Genomic DNA, 12,489 nt, shown 5'->3' on the forward strand with positions numbered 1-12,489 from the left:
GATTGCACCCATAGGCTGCAGTATTCAGGGTATTGAAAACCCAGGCTGCTTTGCTCTCATTTTAGTTACTACTATTTGCCTTATTAAATTTACCAGAAGAGATTTAAATCATAACATGATTAATTGCACAGTTCCACATTAGCTGCAGACATTTAAACATTTTTCTACATTCAAATTAGAAATTTTTTGTTTGTTTGAGAAAGCGAAGGGGGATGACAGCTAATTGAATTTAATCTCACCCAAATAAGGTCTAAATATAGGAGAAGATCTAAATTACAGGTTCAAATCTAGATATAATGTAGACATGAAAAAAGTCACACATGCTGAAATCTGAAGCTGTGATTCAGGGCTGTTTCTGTTCTTCAGGGGTGGCAAATGTCTAAGGATCTCTTAACAGCTGTATTTCTATAACGTGATTTGCAATACTACTTAATCATAGTTGCTTCAATGACATTTACCATCATCGCAAGGACTCCAAGATGATCCCAACACAACTGCAAAGACAAACTCTTAGAACTTAATGAAATAAACAAATACCAGTACAAGTCCATGGAGACAATGCAATCTAAAAACAAAATGTAGATTGCACCACAATTAAATAAGCTAAGCAATTAAACACAAAAACAAATTACAAAGCATACATCACAGTGAGCACAATTCAGCTCAGCAGAGCACAGTTAGAGCAGAGAGCCACCCATGGAAGTATTGTAAGATTGGAAGAAAGATTTTTGGCTTGCCAGAAACTAAGCTGCACAATGGTTTGCATCCTGCATGTATTTGTATGCATGTCCACCTCCTTGCTGCACTGGGAACCTTTTGAAATATTCTATTTATTGGAATCCCATTGAAACAGAAAATATTTGTGCAAATAGATGGGCTGTTGCTGCACATGTATAAGAAAGGAAGAAAGATAAAACGAAGTAACTGATAATAGAACGGGCTTCAAAAGCAGCTGTGAGAGATCAAATGAATGTACCTTGCTTCTAATAGGTATGAAAATATTACTATAATGCTGTTGAAGAAAAATCCATTAATAAGATTTTACTGTGTTTCCGTATGCTTTCCATCTTGGACATAAGCAAAGCAAACTTCCTTATCATACTAAGCCAACAAAACTTGGTTCCTGTTTGTAGACCTCAGCTGCAGTAGTGCCTGTGGCTCTGTCTTTGGTCTCTGAATTTCTACAGGCTGGGTAATGAGTGATCAGATAAAGATGCACTAGTGTTCACTGAAATCAGAGACTCATAATTACTTACATGCCCACTTCTTTTTACCTATCGTGTTTTGTCCAGCAATGGCATTAGCAACTTTTCTCAGTTATTTCCTTCCTCCTTCATTACTGAATTCCTCAGCATTCCACATTTTTTTCTTAATCCTTTTAGCTTTGTCTTTGAAATTTTCTCCTACAGAAATAAGTCTACCTTCTCAGGTGCACCACTATCCTGCAAGCGCTTTGGGAAAAGGAGTCATACATAATTTCAAGTTCATATGCTGCAACATGAATTTAGGAACATATGAAAGGGCAGTGTAACACACAGGCACAAATTTGGCTGTAAGTTTACTGGTGGTTTAATATAGAAAACATGCTAATTAAATTGCTATACTAGATGCAAGTATTGGGTATATTTAACAACATTAAATAAATATCTTAAAAAATTTTAAAGCATTTTTGCTGCACTGTAAAGGCACAACTATAACAAACAGAAGGAAGGACATGCTTCTAAACAACACGAGCATCCCCACTTGAAATTATTCAGGACAAGCTCTTCTGTAGATAAATTCTTTATAACCCTGAATTCAATGCTGGAACCAGCAGAAGCCATAAAAGCTTTAAGAACAATGAGAAGTTAATATTTTGCCTGTTGAAATCCATATTTTTTAAGTCTGTTTTCTCAAATATTCACAATGCTAAAAGTAGCTCCTGGGTCCTATTTCAACTTTGTAAATATTCCCTTACAAAGAATGCAAAGGATATAAAGCACCAATTTCTAGCCCGGCACAGGCTAGGGAGTAATCCGAGTACTCTTATGTCACCATCCTGTTACTAACAGCACATGCCTTGCAAACGTCTGGCAATCCTCACATTTAATCTACAATGTACTATAGGGACAGGTACATTAGAGGTCTTTTCCAACCTCAATGATTCTATGATTCTATGATTCTATGTTTTTAAAGAGTAATGAAATGTTAGGATGCTAAATGACTTGTGTTGTAACAGAAATTTTCAAGGTATCTGTTGTAGAATTCAGGAGTCCAGACTCTCCAGTCCCCTGTTTTTACCTCTAATCTCCAGCAGAGCTCATGAGGATTGATGAGGAAAGCTGCAGACTAGAAACAATGGTTTCTGTATTCTACTCCTTGTCGCACTACTGACCGTGTGCCTTGAGCCCCTTTTGGAGCCATGACCACTAACAATCAGAAAGAATTCAGCCTGTGACCCCTTCAGTTCTTGGCTCCTGTTTAAATTGCCAATTAGAAAGAGCCAGTAGTGGATTTTGTGTTGGCTCTACTTGTCTACCTGACGCTGGATCAAAGCTACCATCTCATTTCATGCAAGCAAGCTAGCAGCTGATAGACAGCAATGACTGCCAATCATTGTCAAAATGGGTTATGTGTCCATTTACTTATTCTGTAATTATTTTAGGCACAGTTGATGGCACAAAACCCTTTTCAGAGTGTACTGCAGTTCCATAAAACTAAGAAAACTGAGGGCAGACCGGCAAGTACTGCCCTGTACATAGAACTCATTGGAAGGCAAGTGAGGACACGACCAGTTTGCCAGAAATTAAAAACATCTGCTAATAAAATATGAGACTGGGGAAACGAGAAGAAAATTTATAACAAAGGCATTTTAAGGTATTGAGTCAGAGAGGTGGGAAGTGCTGGAGAGGAACATTGCCAAAGACAGCCTTGTCTGATCAAGTATCAAAATGATGCTTCCACCCACTGCGAGGGAAGATTTGAGTGACAAGCCAGGGCTGTGCTGCTGCTGCAGCACATACACAAGTTGGCACACATACACACACAAACACACAAAACCCAAAAACAAACCCACCCAGGTAGAGATACTGAAAGAGAAGCCGAACATGCTGAATTTTGTCAACTGCAAGCAAGGATGTGAGATATGTGTGGGTGACAAGTCATGAACGCAGTATTTTCAAAGAAAAGCATACTTTTTTCCTTTTTTTTTTTTATGAGTACAGTGTAAGTGATGAGACATGCTATGATTATGAACACGTAAAATGCTTGCCAATAAAGTTGTTGTTTCTCTAATTTCTCTTTCCTCTCTAACCCACTACTTCTCAGCCCTCCCCTGCATGCTTGCTCTATCACAATGGACAATACCATCATTCTACCTGTCATTAAGGTTCATAACCTGGATGTTATTTTTGACTCATCCATTTCCTCACCTCACATTCAGGCTTTGACAAAGTCTTACAGATTTGTTCTGCATTGCATCTCTGTCAGAATTATTGCCCTAGCTTTCAGCAAATAAAATCTACATTAAATCAACACCTTTTTCTCTAGTGTTGAGAAATTCAGTCTTCTTCAGTCATGTCTCTGTGAAACAGTGCTGCAAAAATCATGTTGTTAATCTGTTAATCTACCCTTCAGCTGTGTGGCTCTTCCTTCCCAGTCCTGTTTCAGGTCCTTTCCTCTTATCACATGGAACATGAACTTCATGCTCCAACTTCATTTACAGGCCCGCTTCACCCCAGACTGCTCACTGCTAGAATTCTGACTTCAACCTCTCTGTGACTTACAATGCTTTTGAAAGTCAAATCTAAAAAGAGCTTTTCTGAGCTCCTTTCTATGCTCCGTCTTCTTTGGAGGCCCCGTTTGCCCTCTATTATCCACATGATGGTATCTATCTACCCCATTATCCCTCTTTAAAACTGTCTTTTACCACAGTGTTCCCCAAAACTGACAACAGTCACACTGCCAGTGTGTTTATAACACTGCATATCACATTTTTTCCTTATATCTCCACATCTGTCAATTGGTCCCCATTCATTCCCTTTCAACTTGTATTGACAGGGTAAATTCCTGGAGGTAGGTGCTGTTTTTATTTATTTGTTTTGCTTGTAAAGCACTAACCACAATAGACCAGCTTTAACAAGTACTATTGCTCATGACAATCTCTTTATAATGCCATAAAAATGGCGTTTTTCCTACACTATTTTTCCTCTCCCACTCTTTTCTCTGCCAAACCAATCTGCTTTGGGTACCATCATGTTTAATCCAACTACTTCACTTGTCTGATCTATAATCTGTTATTGCACAAATTTGCAGCGAGTCACTTGAATAGTACAAGACACACATTCACCAGTTCGACTGTGCCACGGAAGACCCGAAGTGCTGCCTCACCACGGGTCCCATCTCTTCTGTCAGGCTACGATCATGTGCAGGACAGGCAAAGGAGAAAGGCTATTCAGTATCATCTCTCACCTTTCCCTTCAAAGTCCAGTGAGCTTCTGTCTGCTTGCACTATTTTCACTTCCTAAAATTTCTAGCCAAGTTATGAAGGCAAATTTTGTTTTCCTTACTCGCATAGAGAGGAAATACTAACTCCTATACATTACCAGCATATGCCGGACACCTTTCATTCTTGTGGGCCACACGCTCTACAGCAATGAACCGAGTACTGAATTATTCAGCAAGATGCACTCCAAAATTCATGTTTTCCCCACTGCAATCACTCCCAGAACCTCTTATGGCACTGGGAGCATTCTAGACATGGCACTAAGAGAATCGTTTCAAGCAGAGTATTCAATCGACGAAAAAACATTACTTTATGCACTATTGCCCAAGCAATAAGCCTCTGAATAACCTCAGACCAAGAACAGTCCCAACAACTGAAATTTGAATAACAACTGAGAAAAAGCAAGAGTTGCTACTTCTAGCAATTATACCTTACTTACCTAATAATTGACAGCTTTTTACATTTTTAAACAGAGATTAACAGTACGCACATAACAAAGAAAATGGCAGTGGTAGGAACTCTCATTGTGGTGCGGGCAATCATCAGAAACAGCAAATCCATTAGAATAAATTTAAAAAGACATAGACTACACTTTACAGCTTAGTAACTATTTCAAACTAAATAGATGTCGCAAAAGAAATAAAAAGAAATTTTAAAAAAACCTACCCTTCTTTTTATACTTATTAAAGTGGCGTCGTCCTTTGCCAGTAAGCCAAAAACAAACAGAATGAAAATAAAATAATGAAAAACCCACACAAGGAGAACAGGAAAAGAAACTGTGAATAACATAAATCTGAATCATTAGAGTTCTTAAAATCAGATTAAAAAGTCAACTGATCAAACATGGTACAAATTATCTGGTTTAAAAAATACAAAAGCCTTCAATCCATTTAGATTAAAATATTAAATGTTTCTTATTACATTGCATAATCAACTAAAAGTATCTGCTAAACGGCAACTTCATGGCAGCTGACATGAGCTACTTGACTCAATTTTTTTCCTTCTTTTACAAATCAGACACCATCTCTTAACAGGCCACGCTCATCGTGTCGATGTAGAAATCCCGTGTGAAGGTACGTTACTTCACCTTTTCAGATTAGCGAAATATGCTTATGATGCAAATCCTAGTATTTTAAAATGCAAAATTAAAGGAGGCTCTGAGCACATTTGCAAAACAGTATATGTCAGTGTCTTTGGAAGTATTTTTGTTAAAGGAATGGAAGAGTTGCATGCCCTTCAAATATATTACGAGATGAAACGAAATTATAGGCAACTCCGAGTCGCTTCTAGGAACCCAACTCATTGTAACACTGAACTCTACGACTGGTGAAAAGCAGGACACGACGAAGGGTGCCTGCTTGCAGATTTACCACAGAACTTGGCAGTTGAGAGACCAAACTCTTATCAGACATTAACAGTGGGAACACTAAGTAAGAAGGACATCTTGATATACTTGGGTGGTTATGTCATAGAGGTTACAGAAAAAGAGAGATGAATATAAAAAAGTGACAACACACCAAAATAACATAATCATAGCTGCACGTCTGATTCTTTAATCGATCCTTGGCCATAGCATCGCTTCTTATCGATAACTCCTACAGATAATTGTGGACAGAAGGTTACTCACAGTGCAGTTCAATTTACAGCAAATCTTCCACTGGCTTTAACTATACACATTTTCTTTATCAGGATACATCTCCACCCACTGAATTATCTTTTGATTATCAGACTTTCTTTTTCGTTAGATGCCATATTTTATCCACATGAGATTAAAATGTATCATTACCTTCTTTGTGTGGTAGACGGAATTCTTAATTAGGTTAAACTCCAAATGATTTCAAAGGGAATTTTGCCTAAGCAAGGATGGAGTAAATCTGTTGATACTAGCTACCTGAGAATAAGTTATTTCCACAGATAAGGGTGAGAAATAAAACCCCCCAGTATTTGGCAGGAATATATGATAAGGTGACATTTCCTCCACTTCAGTCAGGGTATGAAAGTGTATTTCAGCCTGTGGGTTGGGCCAAAAGTTCATCCCTCCTAATAATTTTCATGGTATTTTCCTGGAGCTAATGGATCTGAAGTCAAATCTGTGCTGTCTCTCATAGATTTCCTTCATTTTTATCTTTTAGAACTACATGGATGGAGTAAAGTAACGGAGTTTCAGCCCTGAAACCGAGGATTCACTGGTATCTTTATACTTCATGCTTCATATGTATCAAAGTTGGGTTTCACCCAATGTGAAGCTCTTAGACTGCGGTGTTATGGCATGAATCAAGTTCTAAAAGCCATCTGAGGAGCTTGTTCACATTTTCTCCACATTTCTCTATTTAAGTCTTGCCTCAAATTATTTTACAGTGGAGAACTGAGACACTGAAAGATGTGTTGCTAGGGAAATAATAATTAAAAAAATCAGATGGAAAGAAAATCATTATCCTTCCATACTTGTGACAGCTTTGAATTTAACATTACGGTAAATGTATATTAAACATGTGTCCATAGATATTACATGCTGGAAAAGATTGAATTCTCTATCTTGTTTTACTGTGTTTTACCAGGCATACAATCCCAATTTTGATTTCTGTCTTCTGAAACTGCTCTCACATGTAATCAGCATTCAAGTAAGCAGAAAAATCTGTGGACATGAGAACAGGCATGACAGTGCCTGTGAAATGGGTGAGGCATACAGCCCTTACACCCTAACTCAGCCGCACATTTCTGGGTATGTCTCATAGTATAAAGATGTGCAGCTATGTGCTTGCACAGAAACATAAGAATTCTGTCAACACACCCATTTTGTCATTTTATGTAGTTTTTCAAGCTGCTTTGTTCTTTAGAAATACCATGATGTCTGACAAGAAAACAGTAAAGGAGTTGAAAGAAGCTTCCAAGAAACCATTTCCACTTTTGAGGGGAAAGAGACAACACAGAAAGGACAAAGCAGGAAGCAGAGGGAATGTACTGAGGGGTAGGAGAAGCCTGATAGATACAGTTTGACAAGTACCCTATAAAAAAGCTATTTATCTGACATAGCCTGAATGAAGTACTTTCTAGCATTAACATAGAATACAGTGTTACACAGAGGTTCCGTACACAATGCAGGATTGCTCCACAACTCAAAATGCAAATGACGTGATTTAATGGCCATGTATGTGTGAAGAGTGGCAGTGAAGGACACGGTCACTGCATGCATACAGGTTAACACCACAGAAATGCATAGAGCTGGCAGTGTGTATTTATAGCGCACGTTATCACACCATTTACTTTGTAATATATCCTCTATATATTTGCCAAGTGTCTTAATTTCTCAGGTAATCAAGCAACATGCACGCTGTATTTGAAGCGTTCTTTAAAATGGGTACTGAATGAGCACTGAAATAACAGCATTAGCTTTCCGAGGCCCTTGGGGTCTTTTTTTTTTTTTTTTTTGTACTGGGGCACCTCTAAGAGCCAAATACAGAGACACAAAATGGAAAGGACTCTCTCCAGTATGGCTATAACAGCTATTCAAGGAGTATTTCATAGACACGCACGGGTATGCTGGATGCCACCCTGCTACACCAGTGAAAGAGGTGGGGCACAACAAACTGTCCTCAGGACTGGATCATGAGTCTAAGAAGAAATGAGCACATTTCTAAGATCCTTCAAGGCATTTCAAAAAGCTTGCAAACACCAGGCTTTCCCCCTTTGAACACTAACAACCCTATCCCTGTGGAAAACAATGGTAGGCACACGATATTGATAGTGTGCCTAAATCTCACACAAACTAAGGAGGAATCAAACTGTAAAATGTTGTGACTGTGCTCAGGAACAGCAGGGAATAGAACCAAGCCATTGATTTAGACAACATATGTGCTACTAGCTGTATAAACTAAAGAGGCCCTCCTTTATGCATCTTTTCACTACGACAGCTATCCCAAACTCTCAGAAAAACAGTAAACACATACTGCCAATCCATAGTTGTCTTTTAGATTTCTGTTTAGTCCTTGATTATCATGCATCTTCCAGTTTTAGTCGTTAAAATTTACAATTGACACTTAAGAAAAAGTTTATTTTAAGACTTTATCAAGTCCTACTTATTTTCCTAAAAAAGGTGAACTGCCTTTGGTCAAAGAGTAATTGTGTAAGCCAGAAAGATGCTATGAACTAGAAGTAAGGCTCAGCCAGAATATACATTACATGCTATCAATGATGATAATCAGTCTTCTGTTGCAGACCAATTAATGATTATCAGAAAGCACTGATGATAATTCATCCACTTTCACAGAAAATAAATCTGTTCTGCCATTTCTGCCTACTACCTTTGACACAAAAAAAGTTGTAGTTATGCAAGCTCATCAGCAATGTAGCAACACTTCCACCTGATCATATTTAACTAAGAGATCTAAGAAAAAAGTGCATATTGATCTATTTGAATCTAGCTTGGAGCCATGCTAACTAGCAGGCACTGTAAATCCATACATCACAAACACACACTGTGGTTATTTGTAAACATAGGGAAAATGATACCTTTAGCACAATCTGCTCCATGAAATCCTGGAAAACAGTGGCAGACACCGGACACACACTCGCCATTCCCATGACAATTACGTGGGCAGTCTTGCACTGAATCTGAAACACAAGCATCACAGGCACATTAGTTGGTTCCTATTTAGGCTACAAATTCTTTGCTTAATTTTTCTTCAGTTTATTTTGTGTTCAGTACTTAGAAGAACAATCCCTAATAATATTAACACCGCAAAGCTCAGGTGAAGCAGAAAGGTACCAAGTTTCATGGTAGCGTAAGTGCAGAGATCTAGTGAGATACTAAAGTCACATATTAAGTCTTTGAGCACTATTAGAACTCAAAGTCTTCTGATAGTGCTCAAGTCCTCTGTTCAAACAGGTAGACAGGACTGCCTCTCAAGACCTCTACAGCTATGTGTGAATTCATATTATGTAGCAAGCATAATGCTTCATCAGGAAAATCAACAATCTCCCTTTTGCAATGAGACTTTGATCTTGCACAACCACTTTTCCATGGGAAACTGATTATCCCAAGGACTGTATCTTCTTTTCTTTCTAGACATTTAAAGCCTCATTAATTAAGCTGACAGAAATGTCTGCTGAACGTGAGAAAGAGGAGCTCTTTTGCTCCAGCAAATATTCTTTATCCTAAAAAAAATTAATAAAAATGGTGCAAGTAGCTATGCAAGAGGATGAAGAAGAGGTCTGTAAAAACAGAGGACAAGGTTTAACACCAGAGCTTAAGTGACCGACTGAAGTGTTGATGACTTCAATAATCTGAGAAGAGTAAGCACACCTGACTGATGATAAAATTTCATTTTACCAAAATATTTATTTTCCACAATTTCTGCTATTATTTGGATAATATATACAGTACTTTGCATAATAACAACCTAGAAATAAAATTCCAATTTTGAAATTAATTGTTAAAATCACTTTCATTTGAAAGGTGTTGGATTTCAGTGGATCATATTTTCAACACTGAATTATTGGAACAAAAATCTAATTGGAATGTTGTTACTCTTCACTACTACTCCCTGTTGTTGTGCGACCTGTGGTCCCAAACTAAATGGCTCTGTCAGTTCCAGACACCAAACAAATAGCAGCTGTACAATACAGAAAATGAATTTTGGATTTGGAACTAGCAGAACCATACAGAGTGTTTTTCTGTCAAATTAAACTGAAAAGAGGAAAAAGATTCAAGCACAACTTTAAATCTAATTTCACAGTTGCAGGCCACTAAATAAAAAAACCCTAAAGAAAATTTTCAAAGAGATGTCATTAGCTTGGCCTCTTGAAATGATTCATGTAAACAATGAAAAGAAAAATTGAAACGTAATGCTCAAAGATATCAGCTTGTCTCATGAAGAAGCTTGTCTATAGATTTACTCATTATTTTGCTTCAGGGCACACAAAAGCATTTTCTATGTATTCAAAATCATGGTAAATTTAGTATTGTCTGGGAGTTAACAACATTTCTGTTATTCTTTCTCCTCTTCCACATCAGAGAAACTTTCAGCTGTCTCAGATCCTTTGATTATGAAACATTTGATTACTAGGTGTGTGAAAAACCCTAAGAAAATTTTCAAAGAGATGTCATTAGCTTGGCCTCTTGAAATGATTCATGTAAACAATGAAAAGAAAAATTGAAACGTAATGCTCAAAGATATCAGCTTGTCTCATGAAGAAGCTTGTCTATAGATTTACTCATTATTTTGCTTCAGGGCACACAAAAGCATTTTCTATGTATTCAAAATCATGGTAAATTTAGTATTGTCTGGGAGTTAACAACATTTCTGTTATTCTTTCTCCTCTTCCACATCAGAGAAACTTTCAGCTGTCTCAGATCCTTTGATTATGAAACATTTGATTACTAGGTGTGTGTAGAACCACCTCTGAACTGGATAAAACACTATACTTTTCTCTACATTTCAGTCCAATTACTATTATTGCACTATCAAGTAGTCTACCTGACTGTTAGACCTTTGATGCTCTTGAAAGCTGTAGCCTAGACCAGGCAACTCTTTTAAGGACAGCTTATCATATCTGAAGGTTTTCTAAGCACAATAGGGGCATAACAAGATATAAGCACAAATGTTCTTGTTTTTGGAGAAACAGAAAAAGCCTTCTATGGGCAAATATGCAAATATATATATCAACATGCATAGCACCTAGTAACTCTTACAAAACCACATATGAGCTATGGAAGAAAAATCATTTTTTCACCTTAATTGAGGTTAACAGAAACAATGATATTCATACTTAATGAAACAGTATTGGCTATCCCCCTACACCCTTTGGGACTTAATCCAACAAACTGAATTTTATACTGGTGTAAAAGGAAAAAATTAAGCTTCATATCATTAATCAGGCAAGACTGGAAAAGACCTCCAACTATTTTTCATCAAGCTTAAAAACTCACTTGGACTTTTTGCAGTTTCTCTTTCCCTAAACTAATAGGAATTACAGATTTATACAATATAGTGCCATTTAACACTTCACCAGCCAGGATGGAATAGCACACAGACTATCAGAATTTTTTATGCCAGTGTGACAAGATATGCAGCAAAGTTCATCAAGTGCTTCAAATTCAACAAATCTTCTGATAAAGCTTGGAGAATTTAGACCCAGTTTGATTTTCAACTAAATGGAACCCTATTCTAACAAAACTGAAAGCTTCTCAGATCATAGGCTGGATGTTGTTCTGCTCTTGATTCCACCATGTTGAGGAGATGACCCACTATTAGGTGAGTAGTAAGCTGTAAGACGGCATATGGCTAATTAACTGACTCAATTAATCTCTGGGGTGACTGCAAACAATAACCTCATTCGCAGGTGTCAGTTTCTTGTACTGTCTTTCTATTAAGATTAAACAGCTCTCCTCTGTTGGATACTACTCCGCCTGGGTGTAAAGAGGCTTATCAGGAGAAGCAAATAAGAAGTATAAAAATGACAAAGATAAGGGAGAGGAATATTAACTGGGGAATGCTTCAACCCAGACTGAACTTATCGGAGTTTTGTTTTCCAGAACTAAACTCAAGGTCTATGGGAATGCTAAAAATCTTAAAAGAGAAATCAGCAAATTAAAATCAGCACCCCATTACAGACCTTTTGACAGAGCAGTGTTGAGAAACAAAAATGCACAACATAGCATAAGGATAAACAGGCCGAATACTGAAGACTGCAAGAAAGTATTATGACTTTAAGTAAGGGAAGGTGTAAGCAGAGAGGGAAAATGCTCAGCTTGTGGAGATACCTACCCAAAATAACCGTACTGAAAGAGACCACTTCTTTGTCCTTGCCATCATTGTAAAATGCCAGGTGCCACAAACCCACATCCAAGTACTGGACAAACACAGCCTCATTCTGAACAAGGGTCTGAATGCTTCGACGTTCCCGTGGGGACTCCACCACACTCCATTTCTCTTTCCCATCCAAGCGTTCCATGAAATCATACTGCAGGGTAAAAAACAGGAAAAAAAGGAAAAAAAAAAAAAAAA

The 12,489-nt window shown here is 37.6% G+C and overlaps 1 protein-coding gene across 3 annotated transcripts in view; it reads right to left on the minus strand.

Moving 5' to 3' along the window:
* TENM2 (teneurin transmembrane protein 2) overlaps nt 1-12,489 on the minus strand; it is a 600,599-nt gene that overhangs the window by 106,551 nt on the left and 481,559 nt on the right. For all 3 annotated transcript variants that reach the window (XM_009285708.1, XM_009285709.2, XM_009285710.1), the window contains 2 exons: nt 12,250-12,445; nt 8,993-9,094 (listed from right to left, as the gene is read on the minus strand). In XM_009285708.1, the coding sequence (XP_009283983.1) occupies nt 8,993-9,094; nt 12,250-12,445 (298 nt within the window). The remainder of the gene's footprint in view (nt 1-8,992; nt 9,095-12,249; nt 12,446-12,489) is intronic.

The sequence above is a fragment of the Aptenodytes forsteri genome, unplaced genomic scaffold, assembly GCF_000699145.1.
Source record: "Aptenodytes forsteri isolate BGI_AS27 unplaced genomic scaffold, ASM69914v1 Scaffold54, whole genome shotgun sequence".
NCBI lineage: Eukaryota > Metazoa > Chordata > Aves > Sphenisciformes > Spheniscidae > Aptenodytes > Aptenodytes forsteri.